Consider the following 21,815-nt stretch of genomic DNA (forward strand, 5'->3'; position numbering starts at 1 on the left):
ACCAGAGTATCAGAGAGATTTTACAAGGTGACCTTTGGAAATGATCCCAGGTCTCTGATACGGCAGACCCCAATCTTAGCTACACGGCCTCCCATAAAGAATCTACCAAATCCAGGTGCTTGGCTAAGCCATCTGTGCAGGACTTAATTTGTAATGAAAGAGGTGCTGGGGCTCAAGCAATATTTTTACTTTCAAAAATGGCCAGAGATGCTGGGGCCATGAACTGCCAGGCCCAGAAGTGCCGGGGCTCTGAACTGCCAGGCCCAGAGGTGACAGGGCCATGAACTGCCAGGCCGGGGCTCTGAACTGCCAAGCCCAGGTACCGGGGCTCTGAACTGCCAGGCCCAGAGGTGCCAGGGATTAGCCCTGGCACAAATTAAGCCCTGCATCTGTGAAATGGGTGACTGCTAGTCTATATGGCTCATTACATAACAATGTTGCTCCATTAGATGAAGTGGTAAAGGTATGTGCAGCAATGCTGAAGGTCCAGGGATTAACTCCTGTTATTAAAGGGATTGTTCGAGTTGCATATACTAACATTTCTTTTTTCTTTTTTCCTTTATAACCCTGTCCGCCGCCCACCAAACCCCAGGAAATCACATAGAAAAAAATACACCTCTACCCCGATATAACACGACCTGATATAAGACGAATTCGGATATAACGCGGTAAAGCAGTGCTCCTGGGAGGCAGGGCTGCGCACTCCGGCGGATCAAAGCAAGTTCGATATAACACGGTTTCACCTATAACACGGTAAGATTTTTTGGCTCCCGAGGACAGCGTTGTATCGAGGTAGAGGTGTACATGTAAAGAACATTAAGGTTGCAAAGCCTAGTAGTCAGTAGTTAGGAAATGCCAGAATTAAGATTGTCCTTGCGCCGCTCATTCAGCCCCCTTGCGCAGCTACATTATGACATGCTCTTTGATTACACAATCACATGCTCCTTGTTGCTTCATTCTGGCATTTCCTAACTTTCACGTGCTTGACTTTGCAACTGTAATAATGTTTTTAACCTAGGTTTTAAGTGTGTAATTATTATATCGGGTGCAGAAATCTACCAGCTGCCTGAGTCCTCACCCACCCACATTTATATGCACACACACACACTCATGGGCGCACACACAAAACTCCCCCAGTAGAGCCCCAGCCCCATGCTGGGGTGGGCGAATTCAGTTTCCATGTTTGCTCTGTCTTGGGCTTCAGCACGTACACACGGCTCCCCTTGCAGCCCCAGCTCTGCTGCATAGAGACCCTCTCCCTGGAGTGATGGGCAAACAGGTTGGGTAACCGAAACACCCACTTCCCTATCTCACCTTCACCCATGTGTGGGTGCATTGTCTCTTTCACTCCCCCATCCAATGCAGGGGTCAGATGGGGGCTGGAGGTTCCACTGGGACCGGATGAGTCCTGCAGAGCAACCCGGAGATGCGAACACTGACTTTCCAAAGGAAGGGTTAGGTTTGAAGGGAGGGTGCAGGGAGATGATTGGTCAGTGTGTTGATTTGGGGAACCTATGTTTCTTGTTGGTATTAGGGAGTTATTATGAAGTTGTTTCTATGAAAATTGCTGTGTAATAAATGCCCTTCTGTCTCTGTGTATCCACCATTGCTGACGAGGCTTTAAGCATGTCCCTCCCAGATCAGGGACAACCGTAGGTCCTCAGAACTCAGCAACCACCTATTCAGGGTGAAGCACCTTGTGCCAATGGGTTTGCTGGAGCCTAGGAAAAACTACTTCCTCCTCTTGTCTGAAGCGAGGACGGAAGCTGAGTGGAGATTCCCCAGACTGGACAAGGAGACGGGACAAACAGGCCTTCAGAAGGATTCAGAAGGGGAAGAGCCATGCAGGACATCTGGGCAGGAGATGGCCGAGGTCAGAATAGGCAAACTGGGGGAGAAGGCTCCAGGTTTCGGATCACGGCTGTGGACTGCAACAGAAAGCCCAGGGCCATCCAGGGACAACCCTGAGCCCAGCCCAGAGAATGCTCTGGAGCGGTGGAACGAGGCAGGGAAATGCACCTAAGCTTCACTAGTTTTGAATAGACCTGTGTATGTCCCATGCTTAAGGAAAGAACACTAGCGTACTAGACACCCCTGCAAAGTGTCTGTGCGTGTTCTATGCTGCACCAACCCCCTTGAAGACATACACGGCAGGCACACCCTGTCGGTTGGAGCACTGCAAGGGGGCGCATCTCAGCTACGGAGCGAGTTTGAGGGGCCAGCCGGTTCCAGGAACTGCGTGGTGTCAGCTCTCAGGAGATTTGCACCTCGAGCGTGTGCCCAGCAGCCCTAAGACAGGGGCAGGGCCTGACTCCGGTCAGGCTCTGGAGGAGTGAAACATTCAAGATCCAGCAGCAGGATCCTCTCACAGCAAGCTGGTAAGTGGCCAAGAGGAGGCATTCAACTGAAGTCACCCTCCCCACCCCACACTGCAGACACCTACACAGTGAGGCTGCAGCCTGCTTGCCCTGGCTTGGTGTCAGCTCCAGGGATGCAGAGATCTGGCCCCAGGTCACTGCCGCTTGCTGGTTTACCCTCAAATATTTACCTGTCCTCAGGGACCGTTCAACGGTCACCTGGATTTCAGCACCAACAGGGAAAGCGGGCCCTTTGGGTCTGGTGAAGCCAGGGGTGGGGTGGGAGGCCCCTGCCCTGGGGAGAGTGATTCAGGAAGGGGGTGAGCATCAAGCATCAGGCCTGGGGCTCGTATCCCTTAGATCGGTGTCCATGGAACGGCTCAGGTCTCTGTCACGGCCAATCCTGGCATCACAGAGCCCAATTCTGCCCTGGGTCACAGCTGGGCATCCCGAGACAGCCCCAGCCAACGACCCAAACAGGCTACACAGCCCCAGTGTGGTCTGGGCACAGCTGCAGGAGCGTCTCCAAGAGCAGCATTCGCCCCCTGGAAATCAGAGCTGGGACCAACGACTGAGGACTGCTTGTCCTGCCCCTCCCGATCCATCCCTGGTCAGTGCAGTGTCCCGTTTCTACCAGGGCTTTCTCCGCACAGGGCACCGTGTGCCTAGCCATATCTCTGGCTTTACCACATCCATTCCGGCCAGCCCCTGTCTAAGGAAGGATGCGGCTGCATCCCCACGTGCCTCCCTCTCTACACACAGAACTGAAGAGACTCCAGGAACCCGTGGGGGATCCAGTGTGGACCCAGGGTCGGCGCCGAGGATCCAGAAAACAAAGGGGAGTTGTGATTGGTAGAACCTGAGCCCATGGGAAACATGCAGAGTCCAGCCCTGCCAGGGCTTTCCAGGGTCTCTGTTTGGTTTGCTCTGGGCTTGTCTATACTATGGAGTCATCGGTCGCCGCTCCTCTAGAGAGCAGGCTGTGTGGAGACGCTAAAGCTAGCCCACAGTTTATTGCTGTAGCCTTGGATTTTCAAATGTGCCAAAGAAGTGCCCAAATCCCACTGAACTTGTGTGTGCCTAACTCCCTTGGACTCCCTTGGAAATCCCAGCCTGAGTGCCTAAATTCAGCCTGTGCATGTCACCCAGTCCCACTTCACATGAACGCCACGGGAAAGGGGCAGCCTGACAGCCATGAGTCCTGATTGATTGGGGAGCTGACCCCAGAGTCTTGGCTGGCTAGATTGGGGTGGTGGAAATGCCTCCCCTGATCTGCTAACAACCCCCCTCCCACTGGCAGAGTGGAATGCCAGCCCAGAACAGCTCAGCGGTGCCCCGACGGGGACAGGACTGGGTCAGGCCACCTGGTTTGTTCCGGGCCGATCGGCTCATGAAGGGATGGTGCTGGGTGAAGGCTGCACAGCTTGGGGGAAAGCGGCTGCTGGAGGGAGCAGGCTGGACTGAGGGAACAGCCACCGCCAGGCTAGACGAGTGAAGGGAGCCCCGACCAGCTTGGGGGCGGGTACCTGGCAAGGTAGCAGAGCCCAGGGCTCTGAGCTCGCACTGCACCCGAAGAGCAGGAGTGGGCCTGTTCTGGGAGCCGGGGCGACAGGGCATGCAGATGGCTTGTCGGTGGAGCGAGGGTCATTGTGCAGCTGAGGGGTGTGACTCTCCTGAACTTTGGCCACATCCAGCTCGTCCTCGCGCTCTGCCTGAGTGCGACACACAGCTGGTCACGGCCTCCTGCCAAGTGGGCGAGGGGCAGGGCAAGAAGGTCCTTGTCATGGTGCCCCCTGCCCTGCTCCCCACACTACCCACGTCCTGGGCCCTGAGTGCCTCACTGCAGTGGAGGTGGGCACTCGTTGAGTGGAGACCCTCTTCTCTGGCCATGGCTCCTCTCCCACGGAGGCTGGAGAGAGACAAGTCAGCGCAGGCCCAGCACCCTCGGGAGATCTGCCCCCATCTCCCTTGGCCAGGCCTGATGCAAGGCCAAGACTAGGAGGAGACAAGGAACCCCTCAGCGCTGCGCCCCCCCCCCCATGTGTAGGAGCAAGGGGTCCTGTGTAGGAGTAAGAGAGATTGTAAGCAGGGATCCTCCCTGCTGTCCTCACCCCTCCATAGGGTTGCCAGGCATCCAGTTTTCAACCGGAACGCCCAGTCAAAAAGGGACCCTGGCCACTCCAGTCAGCACTGCTCACCAGGCCGTTAAAAGTCTGATCAGCGGTGCACCGGTGCTAAGGCAGGATCCTTGCCTGCCCTGGCTCCGCGCAGCTCCCAGAAGCAGCTGCCATGTCCCTGTGGCCCCCTAGGCACAGGTGTGATCAGGGAAGCTCCGCGCGCTGCCCCGGCCCCGAGCACCACCTCCACAGCTCCCATTGGCCGGGAACTGCAACCAATGGGAACTGCGGGGGCAGCATCTGTGGGAGTGGGCAGTGCACACTGTGCAAAGCCGCCTGACTGCACTTCTGCCTAGGGGCCAGACATGCTGACCACTTCTGGGAGCAGCGCGGAGCCAGGGCAGGCAGGGAGCCTGCCTTAGCCCTGATGCACCACCCACTGCAAGCCACCTGAAGTAAGTGTCACCGGGACAGAGCCCACACCCCGAACCCTCTGTCCCAGGTCAGAACCCCCTCATGCACCCTAACTCCTGCCCAGACCCCGCACCCTGAACCCCCTCCTGCACCCCAACCCCCTGCCCTAGCCCTGAGCCCCCTCCCACACCCAAACTTCCTCTTGCAGCCTGCACCCCAACCCTCTGTCCCAGCCCTGAGCCCCCTCCTACACTTCAATCTCCTCAGCCCCAGCCTGAAACCCCCTTCTTCAACCCAAACCTCTCATCCCTGGCCCCTTCCCAGAGCTCACAACCCCAGCCAGGGAGGTGGGACAGGGGCGAGGCCTCGGTGTGAGGCAGGGGTGTTCGATTTTGTGCAGTTAGAAAGTTAGCAGCCCTACCCCTCCAGTGCCCCAGGAGCTGCCTCGGGGGATCAGAGCCTCAGTTGGGATTTAAGGGTGTGATTTTTCAAAAGAACCCAAATCCTTTCAGCTGAAAACCCCTGGCCTCAGACCCTCGTGCTGAAGCTGCTGTGACCTCTGCCCTGCTGGGGACTGGGGTGAGAGCAAACAGCCAGAGAAGGCAGTTACTGGATGCCAGCTAAACCCCAGATCTCCTGGGCTCTCCTTGTTGGTTTTGATGCTGAATGCCAGTGGCTCTGTCCCTGGTGCCCAGTAACGCTCCACCCCTGGACACCAGGCGACTGCTGTGATGGGGGCACCCTCGGGTCAGTGGGCTGAGCTGGGTCCAGGCACTGGGACATGAGGGGTTAAAATGCTCTGCAAAGTGGGATGGTCTATTCAGGTCTATAGAGTTTGGTCTGTTCAGAGTGGCGAGCTGTCTCCATGTCTGGCTGAGCAGCGCCCAGCGCAATGGGGCACCGGATCTCTCTGGAGCCTGGGGGATCAGCGCTGTATTAACAGTGGGAAGAACACAAATAGGGTGGCTCTGTAGCGGAGTAGGGTGGTTCTGCTGGGAAGTCTCTTTATTCCCTTCGAATTGGGACGTCATAGGGTCGTTGCGCCGGGCCTGGCCGCACTCAGGCTTTGTACCCATATAACTTGTACCATATAACTGTGTGATTGTTTTACTGATACGGTTAGACCAGGGCACCTCCCAGTGTGGATGCAGTTATACTGGGATGAGGTGCCTTAGCCCAGTACAACTTATTCCCCTTCCCATGCGGCAATAGCTATCCCAGTATTAGCACCTTTACACAGCTCGCACTGCGCCTGCGCTAGGGGCTGTACGGGGATGTGACGGGGTATACCAGCAGAATACCTAAGGCAATGGCTACACTAGAGAGCTAACAAGTGTTGCCTCAAAAGGGGGAAAAAGGTAACTCAGAATAAATCGGGTGTGGTAGAGGGAAAGAAAATGGATACCCCTTTTTCTCAGAAGTGCAGATACGACCCACTCTGGTATCTAATCACCCAGTGGACCAATACCCCAGGTATGGTGCGGTGTATGATGAAGAGGAGACGGGTAAGTCAGGTGAAAGCAAAGAGATGTGTGTTAGGGATAAGAATACAATTGATAGGGAAGGGGGAAAACCACAAACGCAGACCAGTATTACAACCAATAACAATAGTGACAGTGACTTCCAATGGGGCATAAAGCCCCGACCCAGGTAAATTCCTCCCTTGGTCAAGTGCCCTGTAACAGAGATTGATTTCTTCCTCCCTCACTTAGGTGCTGAATTGTGTGCAGTGCTGGTGCTCAGGACCTCAACTCTCGGGCCAGTGGAAAGCCGTCGAGGAGGAACTCTGAGGAGCCCAGCGGATGGGTGGTGAGCTCCGTGGAAGAGACGCCCTCCGGAGATGGAACAGCAGGATAAGGTAGGTGTTGAAGGTCGTCTCCAGTGTCTTTGGGTAGGTGTCACTCTCATCGACATGGTCGGGACCACGATGAGACCCGCACCGCACCGTGCACAGGCTGCCGCTCAGATGGACAGCCCCGCACCCACGCTGGGGTCTGTCTTTTATAGATGTTAAAATTGAACTGTTCCAAATAGCAACGCCAAGCAAGTCTGAGGTGATAGAACCTTCAGGGATTTGGGCGAGAAAACAGATGGAATGTCCGGAGCCCAAAGGCGGGAAAATCCAGTCCTGACCAGTTGGGGCTAGCTTAGAGTCAGTGCCCCTGAGGTAAACAAGGATGGAGTTCCAAAGTCACATGTCACAGACTCCATTTTGTATTTCTTATTTCAATTATCCCAACACAAGGGTGGCTCAACTCCTCCAGCCCCTGAAAGCGGCGGTAGTTATGTCGGCAGGAGAAGCTCTCCGGCGCTTAGGTCGGTGTAACTTACGTCGCTCAGGGTGGTGGTCTATTCACACCCCTGAGCGACATCAGTTATACCAACATAAGCTGTAGTGTAGACAAGGCCTAAGAGACGGCAAAGCTTTGCAGGGTTGTATCCAGCCCATGCCCCAGGCCAGTGTGGGATCATTCCCCATGCAGGCTTTCCAGTGCTTTGCACCTACTTGTTCTAAATCCCTGGCTATGGGGTTCTCATGTCTCCTTGTCCCTTGGCAGTCTGTGCACTGGCCCCTGCACCTCAGTGTCAGCACGGTTCTCCTGATGTTCTGCCTAGACGCTCCCTTTGCTAATCTCCTCCCACGGTCCCGGTTGTTAATGTTTATTTGTGTTGTCATGGATCAAGGTCCCTGGGTGCTAGGTGCGGTACAAATGCCCAGCAAAGAGACAGTCCCTGCTCCAGCCTCTGTTTACATTGAGGTGGCTATCACACACCCTCCCAAGTGTCAGTGGATAACATCAGCTCCTTGGCGGTTACCATGAGCTCAAAGGGAGCTTCTCTGCCTGGGTCAGTGGTTCTTCGGGGGGGGGGGGAGGGGCACGCGATTCCTAGCCTTCTCCTTGCCCAGTATGGGCAGCCCCCCAACTGCTCCTCTCCAATGGGCAGTCTAGAGAGGACAGGTGTGTTACCACTTGCTGCCCCCTTCCTCAGGGTGAGGAGACGCCAAGAGCCTGAGAAATTTTAGATGGGGGCCGGAATTGTTGCAGGGCTTCCCAGACCAAGGGTGAGAACATAGGCCCAGTTCCTCAAAGGTATGGAGGTGCCCAACCCCTATTGAAATCAAAGGGTTTCCGTCTGCGGTTCTGAGCAACACGTGTAATACCAGTTTCCTACAATCCTTTGCCTCTTGCTGCTTGCCATAGTACAGCAACAAAAGAACATGCATATTCACCACAAAGTATGAATTGGTAAAAATTCGACATTGGTGAGGCCTCATCTGGAGTACTGTGTCCAGTTTTGGGCCCCACACTACAAGAAGGATGTGGAAAAATTGGAAAGAAGCCAGCAGAGGGCAACAAAAATGATTAGGGGGCTGGAGCACATGACTTATGAGGAGAGGCTGAGGGAACTGGGATTGTTTAGTCTCCAGAAGAGAAGAATGAGGGGGGATTTGATAGCTGCTTTCAACTACCTGAAGGGGGGTTCCAAAGAGGATGGAGCTCGGCTGTTCTCAGTGGTGGCAGATGACAGAACAAGTCTCAAGTTGCAGTGGGGGAGGTTTAGGTTGGCTATTAGGAAAAACTTTTTCACTAGGAGGGTGGTGAAGCACTGGAATGGGTTACCTAGGGAGGTGGTGGAATCTCCTTCCTTAGAGGTTTTTAAGGTCAGGCTTGACAGAGCCCTGGCTGGGATGATTTAGTTGGGAATTGGTCCTGCTTTGAGCAGGGGGTTGGACTAGATGACCTCCTGAGGACCCTTCCAACCCTGATAGTCTATGATTCTATGAAATAACCGGAGTGAATTGATTTAAATCAAGGTGATTTAATTCAGTGATTTAAATAATGACTTAAATCACCAAGTGAAAAGTCTCAGTTTAAATCAGTTTTAATCAACTTTTCCATTTGTACTTCAAATATCTTCTAAAGAAAGATGCATTCCCATGGGGTGATATAACCATTCAAACATGGTGATGTACAGATAAATGGAGCCTTTACACTAGATTTGGTACATATTGTTGCTAGCTAGGAGGGTATACTATAAATATACATTTAAGTAATTCTATAGCTTAATAATTTCAGATTCTTATGAATTGTACCTTTTTAGTATGCTGCAAATGAGGAATGAGATATTGCTTATTTACTGGAGAATTAACTTTTTGCCCCTGACTTTGCCAAGCTGCATTAGGACGGTAACTGGAATTTCATTAAGCACACAAAACAGCATATCAAATTTCTTTTTATTAAACAAGCCAGCCTTAAATGGTTTGGCTCATGAACTGGAGAGTAACTTTCCATGGTAGGTGGAGTCATAAATATTCATATTTGAGCACTGAGCTGATCAGAGCTCAGGTAGGGAGAGGCCCGAGTGATAAATGAGCCACAAACATGTGTCACTGGGCTTCAGGGGAGATTTCAGTGACCCCACCCCATCCTAATCACCCGGAGCCCATGGGAGTGGCCATAGCAAGGCTGGAGCCCGGGCAGGACTCACCCTCTCATAGTAAATCGTACAGTCTCACTGGGGCTGCTCTGAGATGCTTCACAGGGAAATCCTGCTCCAGGGAGAGGGTGAAACTCGCCGCCTCCTTCGTTGGCTGGTGGTCACAGCCTGTTCCTGGGCCTCTCTCCAGCTCCCTGCTGCCAGTGGCAGAGCCCAGCAGCCACCTCCTGGAACCTGACCTGGGGCAGGGGCAGTGCAGTGCAGTGGGGAAGGGCGCTGATGGGCAATGGAGTCTCTGCTTTGCAGATCCATCACCCCAGACCCCCCCAAACAGCCTTCACCCCCAGTGACCTCACCGTCCCTGGCAGGGACACAGCTCCCCAAACCTCTCCAGAGACCCTGGTGCTCGGACACGCTGTCGGCCAGCACCTGTTCCCCCCTGACTCCCACTCTGTGGGAGCGCTCGGCCTGGCACCACGAGCCACCCAGCAGGCGGCTGAGCGCCACTGAGGGGCAGCACAAGCCCAGCTTGCCCCTTGGCAGTAACGAACATGACCCATGGCAGCTCAGTGATAACGTATCAACCCTTCCTCGCCCCCAACAGGCGCGCGCCTCATCCCTGAGAACAGGTGCGGATGGGCCTGTTCACGATGCAGTCGCTCCCAGGTCTGACGGGAAGGGGTGTGGGTGCATCTGGTCTCATCCTCTGGAAGGGGGCTCAGACAGCTTTCCGAGGGTCCCCAGGCCTGGCAGCAGCTGAGCTGCGTTGCCCGATTCCAGCCCAGGTGGCCCCTTTGGGCTGGTTCTGGTGCCTTGATGCACGAATGAGCTGAGGCTCTGCGCCGGGCAAATCTTGCTCTTCGTGCCACGTCCTGCCGGCACAGGGCGCTCCTGAGGTGCAGCAAGAACCCTTGTCTGGATACCGCCCCTTTTTCCCTGTGTGGGACAAGGGCTGAGAGGAACCTGTCCCCCCCCGGGTACAAGCAGACACAGAGGATCCAGCACACATCTAGGTGGGCACAATCTGACCCTGCCAGGCTACGAACACCAAGTGTCCAGGCAATGCCATTCCCTGGGACTCCCAGCAAACTGCTCCCAAAGGCAAACACCGGCCGGCCGCAGCGCCTCTGGAACGCTGACAAACCAGGAGCCCTCGGCTCTGCATCCTGCTAGCTGGGCCGCACGGACACACGGTGCTGAGGGCCACGGAAGAACCTGCACAGAACAAAACAACCGGGCAGGTGGGGAGACCAGAGCGGGGCTGAGCATTGGTGCAGCTTCCACTGCGGCTCAGCACCCCCGTCCCTGGAGCTGCCAGGCATGGGGGGCAGGGGGGCAGCGTACACAGAGCCCAAAGCCTCCAATTCAGGGGAAAGCTCAACTGGTACCACGACAAACTAGCCAGTCCCGCCGAAGTCCGTTAGCCCCTGGCCCACCTTGTCTGTATCCCCATTTTAGAGGGGAACTGTCAGGTCACGGAGGGGAAGTGACTCTTCCAAGGTCACGCAGAGAGTCAGTGGTAGCTGGAACAGAACCCAGGAATCCTCACTCCCGTGTCCTTACTCCAAGCTCTAAACCAGTGGTTCTTAACACCCCCCTCCCAAACCTCCCCCACATGTAACTGTATGGGAAAGGTGGTCAGAGCCCCAGGTTGAGAACTGTGCTACCCCCGCCCTGGCAGAGATCCAAGCCGCGGGCACACCTGCTGCTTATCTTAGATTCACAGATTCCAAGGCTAAAAGGGACCACTCGACCATAAAGTCTGAGCCCCTACAGAGCACAGGCCAGAGACCTGCCCCCAGATAATTCCCAGAGCAGATCTGTTAGAAAAACATCCAGTCTTGATTTAAAAGCTACCAGAGACGGAGAATCCACCACAGCCCTTGAGAAATTGTTCCAATGGTTAATTACCCTCACTGTCAAAAATGTGCCCCTTATTTCTAGGTTGCATCTGTCTAGCTTCCACTTCCAGCCATTGGTTCGTGTTGGACCTGCCTCTGCTAGACTGAAGAGCCCATTATTAAGTATTTGGTCCCCATATAGGTACTTACAGACTGTGATCAAGTCACCCCTGAACCATCTCTTTGTTAAGCTACATAGATTGAGCTCCCTGCATCTAGCACTAGGAGGCAGGTTTTCTAAACCTTTAATCATTCTCGTGGCTCTTCTCTGAACCCTCTCCAATTTATCAACATCTCCCTTGAATTGTGGGCACCAGATGACACAGGATTCCATACGTGGCACATGAATCTTCCATCTGGGGAGGCTTACATGTGGGCACTGGAAGCTCCCTAGAAGGCGAAGGGCACTGGCGCTCAGACCATGGCCCTGCCCCCACTTCACCTCTTCCCCTGAGGCCCTTCCCTCACCCCTCCTCTTACTGCCCCTGCTTTTCCCCCTCCCCCGAACCCCTCCTGCTCCTCTCTGCCTCCTCCCCTGAGGCTGCCCGCTGCTCACTCCTCTCCACCTCTTCCCCCAAAGCCCACCTGCCTGCTGCTTGCTCCTCTCCACTGCAGAAAGGAGGGAGCAGCGAGCTGGTGGGGTGCTGGGGGAAGAGGCGGAGCAAGAGCAGGTCCTTGGGGCACAGCACGGGTGGGGCCAAGGTCCTGGCACTGGTGGCCCCCGCACTTCTAGGGAGCTTCACTTCTAAGGGGTGGTCCACACTAACCCCCCAGTTCGAACTAAGATACGCAACTTCAGCTACATGAATAACGTAGCTGAAGTCTAGACAAGACGCGATAAATCAATCCCAGAAGATTGATTGCTTACCGCCGAACCCGGAGGTAAGTATAGACGTATCCTAATACTCCAAAGGCGGTGTGCTGGAGCGCCGCCAAAGGGAGGTGACCCACATCGCATCCGCGGCATTTGCCCTCCTGCATGGCCAGCCTTTTTGGGGGAGGTTTAACTTCCTATATGCACTGCCCAGGCAGTTTTCCAGCAGTGGGCTCACCAGTGCCAAATACAGAGATAAAATCACCTCTCTACTACTCCAGATTCCCGTTTATGCATCCCAGGATCACATTCGCTTTTTTGGCCACAGCATCACACTGAGCGCTCATGGTCAGCTGATTATCCACCCCCACCCCAAATCTATTTCAGAGTCCCTGCTTCCCAGGATGGAGTCCCCCATCCTGTAAATATGGCCGACAGTCTTTGTTCCTAGATGTGTATATTTACGTTTAGCCGTATTAAAACACACATTGTTTGTTTGCACCCTGTTTACCAAGCGATTCAGATTGCTCTGTATCAGTGACCTGTCCTCTGCATTATTTACCACTCCCCCAATTTCTGTGTCATCTGCAAACTTTATCAGTGATGATTTTATGTTTAATAGCGAAGGGTCAAGAACTGATTCCTGGGAGACCCCACTGGAAACACACTTGCTCAGTGATTATTCTCTATTTACAGTCACATTTTGAGACCTATCCGTTAGCCCGTTTTAAATCCATTGAATGTTGGCCAAGTTAATTTTATATTGTTCTAGTTCTTAATCAAAATGTGCAGTACAGAGTCAAATGCCTTACAGAAGTCTAAGTATATTACGTCAGCACTATTACCTTTATCTACCGAACTTTTAATCTCATCAGAAAAGATAACAAGTTAGTTTGGCAAGATCTATTTTCCATAAACCTACGTTGATTTGCATTAATTACATTGCTTTTCTTTAATTCTTTATTAATCAAGTCCCATATCAGTCACCACATTTTCTTGTCCAGGAATGATGTCAGGCTTAATTACCCAGGTCATCCTGTTCACCCTTTATAAATATTGATACAACATTATTTTTCTTCCAGTTTTCTGGAACTTTCCCAGTGCTCCAAGATCTACTGAAAATCAACATCAATGGTCCAGCCAGCTCCTATCATAGAATCATAGAATGTCAGGGTTGGAAGGGACCTCAGGAGGTCATCTAGTCCAACCCCCTGCTCAAAGCAGGACCTAATCCCAACTAAGTAGGACCTAATCCCAACTAATCCTCAACTAGCTCTTTAAAACTATTGCATGCCATTTATCTGGACATGCTGATTTTAAAATGTCCGACTTTACCAGCTTCTGCTTTACATCCTCCAGCGATACTAGTGGAATGGAAAGAGTGTTAGTATCACTCTATGATGAGACTATATCATGTTTTCCCCCAAATACAGAACAGACATATTTATTGAACACTTCTGCCTTTTCTGCATTATTATTGATAATTCTACCATTTCCAGCTAGTAAAAGACCAATACCATTGTCAGGATTCTTTTTGTTCCTAATATACTTACAAAACTCCCCTTCTTATTGTCATGAATTCTACTGTCCTTGGTTCACATAACCAGATAACAACACTTTATTACTCCTGCCCCAATAACAAAGAGACTAGGGATCCCACAGCAGCCAAAATGACCATTTGGGCAAGCAGTCCCATCGTGCTAGGCAGGGTGGGTGTGCCCATGCAAATGAGATCAGCCCCTTTTCCACAGCTCACCACCAGATGTTTGGGTAGAGCTCATTCTGACTCTGCTTACATTAGAATTGGAAAAGGTACGGAGAAGGACAACAAAAACGATTGGGGGTGGAACAGTTTCTATATCAGGAGAGATTAAAAAGATTGGGCCTTTACAGCTTGGAAAATCGATGACTAAGAGGGGATATGATCGAGAGCTATCAAATCTTGACTGGTGTGGAGAAAGTGAATAAGGAAGTGTTATTTACTCCTTCACATCACACAAGAACTAGGGGTCACCCAATGAAGTTAATAGGCATCAGGTTTAAAACAAACAAAAGGAAGTATTTCTTCACACAACACACAGTCAACCTGTGGAACTCTTTGCCAGAGGATGTTGTGAAGACCAAGACTATAACAGAGTTCAAAAAAGAACTAGATAAGTTCATGGAGGATAGGTCCATCAATGGCTATTAGCCAGGATGGGCAGGGATGGTGTCCCTAGCCTATGTTTGCCAGAAGCTGGGAATGGGCAAAGGAGATGGATCACTCTATGGTTGCCTGTTCATTCCCTCTGGGGCACCTGGCATTGGCCACTGTCGGAAGACAGGATACTGGGCTAGATGGACCATTGGTCAGACCCAGTGTGGTTATTCTTATTTTCCCACCTTTTGTCCTGGAGGGCAACCAAGCACGGAGGGACCGTGTGCATTAGTGACCAGCTGGCTGCATGTGCCCTGTTGCTGTGACTGCATGTACAAATCAGGCATGCAAATGTACATGCAAGTCTATGGAGAGCTGGTTCAAGCGCTGGAGAATCCCAGAGCTAGAGGGAATGGCACAGGGCCCCCGCCGATCAGGTGACCTTTCCACAACGGGCAACCTAAGGCTGATGTGACCCATGGAGCTGTAGGGAAGGGATGTGGCGGGCTCAGGAGAAGGAGCAGGCTCAGGGCATACAGTGGAGATCCCATGGCAGCTAGAGACAGGGAGTGACTTTCAGGCTAGACAAGGTGTGGGAGATGAAGGCCTCATTTGTTTGCCACCTTGTGACCTCCAGATTGTCCCAGTTGAGGTGATAACTTGCCAGTCCTGGGAGCCCTTCCTCCAGTTGGGCCGTCACAAGGGACAGTGGGCTGGGGGTTATTTGGGGATCCGTTTGGGTTCCTCACATGCTAAGCTCCGTGTTCTTCTCTTTAAAGAAACCCAGGTCTCCTGCTCTGAATCTGCCGGGGGGAGCCAGGGGATTAGCACAGAGTTTGTGGCCCATCCTTTGATCCATCGTGGAGGGCCTGGATGGATTAACTCCTCAGCTGAGGCCATCACTCATCTGCTCTGCTGACCTGCCGCTGCTTTGCTCCCCACCCCCTGCCCCCCATCTGGAGGTGGTGGGGATGTGATCATCCCAAACCCTCTCTCTGATGGCCATTCCCACCCCCACCCCCAAGCCTCTGGGAGTGAAGCTGGCTGTCAGGTGCAGGAAGAAAGGCTCCTTCCCCTTTCCAGGGCCCCCCTCTCAGGGTGATCTCGGTCAGCAGCCCAGTTCCTACAGGCAGCTGGACTGTTTGGAGAGGCCTCGAGGAACCATGGGATGGGGCGGGGTCTGCAGTGACCCAGCTCCTCTCCTTTGGCCAGGCCTTTTACCTCATGAGGGTTTCCTGCTGTGGTGGCCAGCAGGGTCCCTGCCACGCTGGAGTAGGGGCAGCTCCGGGAGCCTCAGAGAAGTGCCCAGGACAGGATGATACGGGCAGCCCGGCCCTCAGCTGCCCTGCACGGGCCATGCAGCCTGGCAGGCCCCTAGCCTGGGCTGCCCCACGTGCCTCACCTACCATCCCCTAGCCCTCACCCTGCTGCTGTGACCCACTTTGTGCCTGGCACAGCCACACAGCACCCCAGGGCAGGGAGCAGCCTGGCACAGCACAGACCCACAGGCCAGCCCTGTGCACGGTTCAGACCACGGGCCAGCTGCCATAAAGCCACGGCTCACCACGAAGGCAGAGCCACCCCTCAGCCTGGCAGAACGGGGGTGTAACTAGCCCAGAAGAGGGGAATTCCTCCCCGAGGCCCTTAAACAATTCCCCATTATCAGTCACATTTTTCTAATTAAATTCTGCCTCCCAGCTGGCTTGGCTCATAATTGTTTTCAGTTTTGTGAAACAGACCCTTTCAAAGCACCAAGTAGAAATATTACTGGTCTGGACTTTACTCTCTTGGCATATTGTAAATGTGATCAAGTAATAATCAGTTGTACGTAGGCTACAGTTCATGGTTAGTTCTGTGATCAGTTCTGTGACGTTGTGCAGTCTATATGGTTTTATAAAAATATAAGTGAATATAATGTAACTGGGATATGCTTCATGCAAAAGGTCTCTTGTAAGGTATCATTACAAAGCTCATAATCTACTGAGTGTGATCATCCTATTTGTAGAAATGTACCACTCTTGTATCTAAAACTAGAAATATAAAACATAACTCTGAGGGCCTATTGTAATTATGTAAAGTGTGGGCCATTAAGGAGAGTTTGGAATCTTGATGACTCCCATTGTCTGCAGATGGCTGTGTTTACCCGTGAGTCTTCCTGTATATGTGTGTGCTGGCAAGTGAGTAATGAAGTCTTGCAGTGACATGTGATCATGTCACCTGAACTGGAATCCATCTTTAACCTGGTGCTTTTCCAGTGAGAGGGGGTGGAAACCCAGAGGGACAAAGGGTTCCCGCCTTATGCAAAAGATATATAAAGGGGTGGAAGAGAACAAGGGGAGAGAGGAGCCATCATGAAGAATCCCCTAGCTATCACCTGAGCTGCAACAAGAGCTGTACCAGGGGAAAGAATTGTGCCCAGGCCTGGAAGGTGTCCAGTCTGAGAAAAAAACTTACTGAAGCATCTCTGAGGGTGAGATTATCTGTATTCAGTTTGATTAGGCATAGATTTGCGCATTTTATTTTATTTTACTTGGTGACTTACTTTGTTCTGTCTGTTACTACTTGGAACCACTTAAATCCTACTGTCTGTATTTAATAAAATCACTTTTTATTTAGTAATTTACTCAGAGTATGTATTAATACCTGAGGGAGCAAACAACTGTGCATATCTCTCTATCAGTGTTATAGAGGGTGAACAATTTCTGAGTTTGCCCTGCATAAGCTTTATGCAGGGTAAAACGGATTTATTTGGGTTTAGACCCCATTGGGAGTTGGGCATCTGAGTGCTAAAGACAAGCACACTACTGTGAGCTGTTTTCAGGTAAACTTGCAGCTTTGGGACAAGTGATTCAGACCCTGGGTCTGTGTTAGAGCCAGACAGGAGTGGCTGGCTCAGCAAGACAGGGTGCTGGAGTCCTGAGCTGGCAGGGAAAACAGGAGCAGAAGTAGTCTTTGCACATCGGGTGGCAGCTCCCAAGGGGGTTTCTGTGATCCAACCCGTCACAAGTTCCTCTTATCTCTCAAGGCGAGGGCTCATATAGAACACTCCCATGGCGGATGCAACACTTTTGAGTTAATAAAATGTCATCAATGAGAAATTCCAAGGATGTTTTAGTACTAGTAGCATCAGACCTCCAGCATGTGTCACTCACATTGAAATTCCCCAGGATCACGCAGCTTTTTTTCCTACACTCTATCAACAGCTGCATAAGGAGCTGCTCATCCTGTTCGTTAGTGTGATTTGGTGATCTGCCCCTGACACCAGCTAACCCCCATCTTGTGCTGTATCGGTTAGGACAGGGATCCATAACCATAAAAGATCATTTTCTTCCAAGTTGTCAGAGACTCAGAAACAAGTCAGAGACACTCTACTGTCCATGTGCAAATGGCAATGTTCTGTACTTTATAAACTAGCCAGATCTATATGGATTTTCATGGCAATAGGGGAAAAAATGCTCTTCCCCTAGCACAATCCCCCTGCCAAATTTTAATTCCAGGATCCAAAGCATAGAAGTGCTAGAGCTCTTCAAAGAAATGGTCAGGAAAATGGATTACCTGCGTTAATGCTAACCGTGTTCTCAGAAATGCCTCAACTCGTTTTTGCTGAAAGTTACAAAAACATTCAACCCACAGCACAGCCTGAGCATGGAAAGTTCCTCCCCGGCAGTCCCAGTGTGGGAACGTTAGAAGCGATCGTGAATGGGGGTTTCATGACACATGCTCAGCAACCCCAACGTTCTTCTCATTTGCATTGCAGTAGTGGGGTCGCTGCCAGAACCATAAGCACCGACTCAGTGGGTGCTGTGAGGCTGGAGCACCCATGGAAAAATCAGCACCCACCAGCTGATCAGCTCCTCCTCCCTCCCTCAGTGCCTCCCACCCACCGCCGATCAGGTGTTCAGCAGTGGCAGGAGGTGCTCGGGAGAGGGGGAGGAGCTGGGGTGGGAAGAGGCAGAGCAAGGGTGGGGCATGCTCGTGAGAGGAGCAGAGGCAGGAAGAGGTGTGAGCATGGGCAGAGCCTCAGGGAGGGGCGGAGTGAGGCGGGAAGAGGCAGAGTGAGGGTGGGAACTTGGGGTAAGGGGTGGAGTGGGGGTGGGGCCTCGGGGCCGAGCAGGGGTTGAGCACTCCTGGGGAAAGCTGAAGGTTGGCACCTGTGGCCAGAACCCACATTAACAAACTTGTGAGCAGGGTCTGACTGAGTTCTCCCCTGACACCTTCCTGGGACGGGGAGAGACTTCAGGAGCAAACTGATTTTACGTGAACACACCTACTCTGCCCAGCTATCCAGCAGATAGAGCGGTGTCACTCCAAGCGATCAACTTGGCTGGTGTTAGGTTAGAACTCACATTAGTACTGAATGCAGGGGTGTGAAATGCTGTTATCAGAGTGTTGTCATTATTGCATGAATAAAGGGCAGGAAAATTGTGCTTAACCTGTCGCCAATGAGGGGGTCGCCCTCCGCTGAAAGGGCCTCGTTAAGCCAGGAGCTTGAATGCCAGACCCTGGAGAAAGTAAGAGGGGAGGAGACAGGTATCCCAGCCAGGAGACGTAAACTCTCCCTAAGGGTCCCTAGTCTGGTTTCAGATGTTCCTCCCACCCTTCAAAGATAGAGCTAAATAGGCTCCATTAAGAGCCTTTTGTTATGTTAAAGTGTTCAAATGAGAGCGGAAATCACTTGTGATGGGACAGCATTTCTGCCCAGCCTGCAAAGAGCTGAAACTCACTAGAGACTGACCTGAAAAGGTCACAGTAGAGAGGCAGGTGACTGACAGTTGGCCGGGGAGCAGTGAGCCGGTGAATGAGCAGCCAGTCAGTGGAACGAGAAGCTGGCGGGGCGGCCGGTGAGCGGAACCAGCAGCTGGCGAGGTGACCAGCCAGCACAAGTGCTCAGACGGCAGAGCAAGCAAGGTTCCTTCTTCCCGGGGTGGGAGGTGAACTCACACAGCTGCACCTCTGAACCCTGGGTCCTCACTGACCCGGACAACCACTGTGAGTGGGGTGGGGTGAGGGAGCAGAGGGGGCACAGAACAGGAGCTGTGGCTGTAGAACCCAAGAACATGAGGCAGAAGGCAGAAGACTCGGCCCCAGGCACTCTGGGCTGGGCGTCCTGCTCACAGTTTTATGTTTATGAATCCTGCTTTTTCCCTAATTACTGTCAGGTGACTTCCCTCCTGATATTAAACGTTTCCTTTTCTACACTCAGACTCTGTGCTTGCGAGTGGGGCAGTATTACCTCCCAGAGGCACCCAGGGGTGGGGTGTAATTTCCCCAGGTTACTGGGTGGGGGCTCGAGCCGCTTCTGTATTGTTTTGTTGAAAAGGATCCTCTAGATATTGAGCCCGGCCCTCTTTCCTGCCGGCCCCACCTGGCAGAGGGGTTACAAACTCATTTCTCAGCAAGCTCCTCCCCCCTGCTCCTGCCAGGGCTTCCCCAGCATCCCGGCTACTGCACCACCACCGACCCCAGAGGGGTCCCACCCCCTGCCATGTAACCAATGCGAGGGGCCTCCTGGCTTGTCTGAGCCTTTGCCAGGCAGCATCCTCTGACTCAAGCTGCAACAACCTCAGAGCCTCGAATCCAGCAGCTGGGGGTGGAGGGTAAATATTGTCCTGGCTGCGTCCCCAGCCCCAGCCAGAGACCTGACACGTCCCTTGTTTACCCCGGATCAAAGCGAAGCTCCGGCTCCAGAGTGTATATCAGGGCAGAGCAGGCTGGTCTCCAGCACAGAGCGGGGGAGAGAGGGAGGAAGAAGGACCCAGAGGGGGGTGACGTGTGTGTGTCCCCTTGTGCCTGCCTGTCTGTCTGCACCCCAGGAATGGGGGCCCCAGTAACCCCGGCCTGCCTGCTGCTCCTCCTGCACCTCACAGCTGGGACGGCTGCAGAGCCGTAAGCCCTGTCCGTGTCTGTCTGTCTGTCCACGTGGTGGGCAGTGCGGGGGGGTCGGAAGCAGCCGAGGGCACCGATGAGGGGGCTGCTCGATCTGAAACTGAGGGGACAGGTCCGTTCTCCCCTGGGAGCTCAGTCCCTGATGCTGGGTCCCTCCTGGGCTCCCCTGGTCCAGCCCCTCCCAGTGGTGGGGCATTTGGCCCTGGTTAAGGCAGTGGCTTGGGGCGTGGGAGAGCTGGGTTCAGTGCCCCCGGCCAGACACCGACCCTCTGAGCCTCAGCTCCCCTCTGTACCATGGGGTGATGATCCTCTGCGGCTATCTGCTCCCGTCAGCCTCCTCAAGCCGTGGCCTGTCTCTGCCTTTGGGTCTGTCCAGCCCCAGTGCAGAGGGACCAGGCTGGGCTGGGCCTCTAAGCACCAGTGAAATAGAACAGTAATTACCGACGAACCCAGTGCGTTAAACGAATGTCTCAGCCAGAATCTGGGAGTGCCCCGAAGGTGCAAATGCAAAAGGGTTCCTGTGAAGCTGGGCGGAGGCCCCGGGGTGCAGACTGGGCTGGGGGTGGGGGTGGGGCTGTATCTAAGCCAGTTACTGGCTGCAAAGGGCTCAGGTGCTCAGTACAGCCCCAGACTAACCAGCCTCCCCACGCCATGCACAGGGGTATCTGCTCACTCTTAATGCCACTAGCTGCCCCCTTCTGGGCAGACCGAGCAGCCAAGAGGCCAGGGGTGGAGGGGGACTGAGCCCCTCTCTGTGCCCCCGGGATCCCTCCAGCTCCGTGGGAGGCTGGCTGGGGCGGGGGATGTAGCGGGGGAGCCTTGCCCTGCCCCTGCCCTGTGGTTAGAAAAACGAATCAGCCTCCACCGCTGTCGACCCAACTCTGTCCCAGCAGGAGGGACACTCAGAAATCGGGAGTCACCCCTGGTCCTGGGCGAGGCTCTGGGCTGTCCCCCCCGTCCCCTCCCCCTCCCCCATTGCCCCCGGTGCTTTCCCCTCCCCAGGCACTATGTGGTGGTGAGCCCAGCCGTACTCTACCACCTGCACATGGGGACGGTGTCAGTTCATCTCAGCGACCTCAATGAGACCGTCCGGGTGAGCGTCCGGCTGGAGAGGGGGGATGGGCCCAGCGCTATCACCCTGCTGGAGAGAGAGTTCCGGGAGCACCGTGTGCACGAGAACGTGCGCTTCCAGGTGAGCCCCCGCCTGCAACCATTGGCACGGCCCCGGGCACTGGCCATGGGCACGGAGCTGGTCACTCAATGGGCAGCTGTAGCCACAGAACTCGAGCCCATCCCTCAGCAGCGACAGGCAGGAGGGAGCGGGGATGGGGTGTGGGGCACAGAGAGCACCCTGGCTTCCAACTCCATCGAACGCCCCAGGTTCATGCTCCCTCCCATTCAGGGCCCCCAGGCTGGGGAGGGGGGTTTCTGTGTTTTGGGGGGGCTGGAACAGGGACTCACAAACACCACTGCCCCCCCATGCGATAGCGGATCTGCACCACGATCGGCTGGTTACCAGCCGCTGTGGCCTTGCTGGGGTTTCCCGTGTGCAGGTTCCAGCACCATCCGGGGGGCAACAGGAAGTGGCAGAGCTGCACGTCTCGATCCAGGGAGATGCCCTGCAGTTCTCTGAGCGGAAGAAAGTGCTGCTGTGGGTGCTGGAGCCTGGGACCTTTGTGCAGACAGACAAGGCCATCTACAAGCCGGGACAGACAGGTGAGAGGGCAGGAGCTGCTGGAGGGAGTTACC

The 21,815-nt window shown here is 53.7% G+C and overlaps 1 protein-coding gene and 1 long non-coding RNA gene across 2 annotated transcripts in view; both read left to right on the plus strand.

The window, feature by feature from the left end:
- Positions 1 to 597: 597 nt before the first annotated feature.
- On the plus strand, positions 598 to 16,869 carry LOC135977359 (uncharacterized). The gene is made up of 3 exons (XR_010594813.1): positions 598 to 753; positions 6,601 to 6,746; positions 14,960 to 16,869. It is a non-coding gene; the product is annotated as an uncharacterized LOC135977359 (long non-coding RNA).
- A 2,888-nt stretch (positions 16,870 to 19,757) lies between these two features.
- Positions 19,758 to 21,815, plus strand: part of LOC101942890 (alpha-2-macroglobulin-like protein 1) — a 57,316-nt gene continuing 55,258 nt past the window's right edge. The window contains exons 1-3 of the mRNA XM_065577633.1: positions 19,758 to 20,066; positions 21,069 to 21,258; positions 21,620 to 21,782. Coding sequence (XP_065433705.1) covers positions 19,996 to 20,066; positions 21,069 to 21,258; positions 21,620 to 21,782 — 424 coding nt within the window. The 5' untranslated portion in view covers positions 19,758 to 19,995. The remainder of the gene's footprint in view (positions 20,067 to 21,068; positions 21,259 to 21,619; positions 21,783 to 21,815) is intronic.

Source organism: Chrysemys picta, chromosome 24 (assembly GCF_011386835.1).
Source record: "Chrysemys picta bellii isolate R12L10 chromosome 24, ASM1138683v2, whole genome shotgun sequence".
Taxonomy (NCBI): domain Eukaryota; kingdom Metazoa; phylum Chordata; order Testudines; family Emydidae; genus Chrysemys; species Chrysemys picta.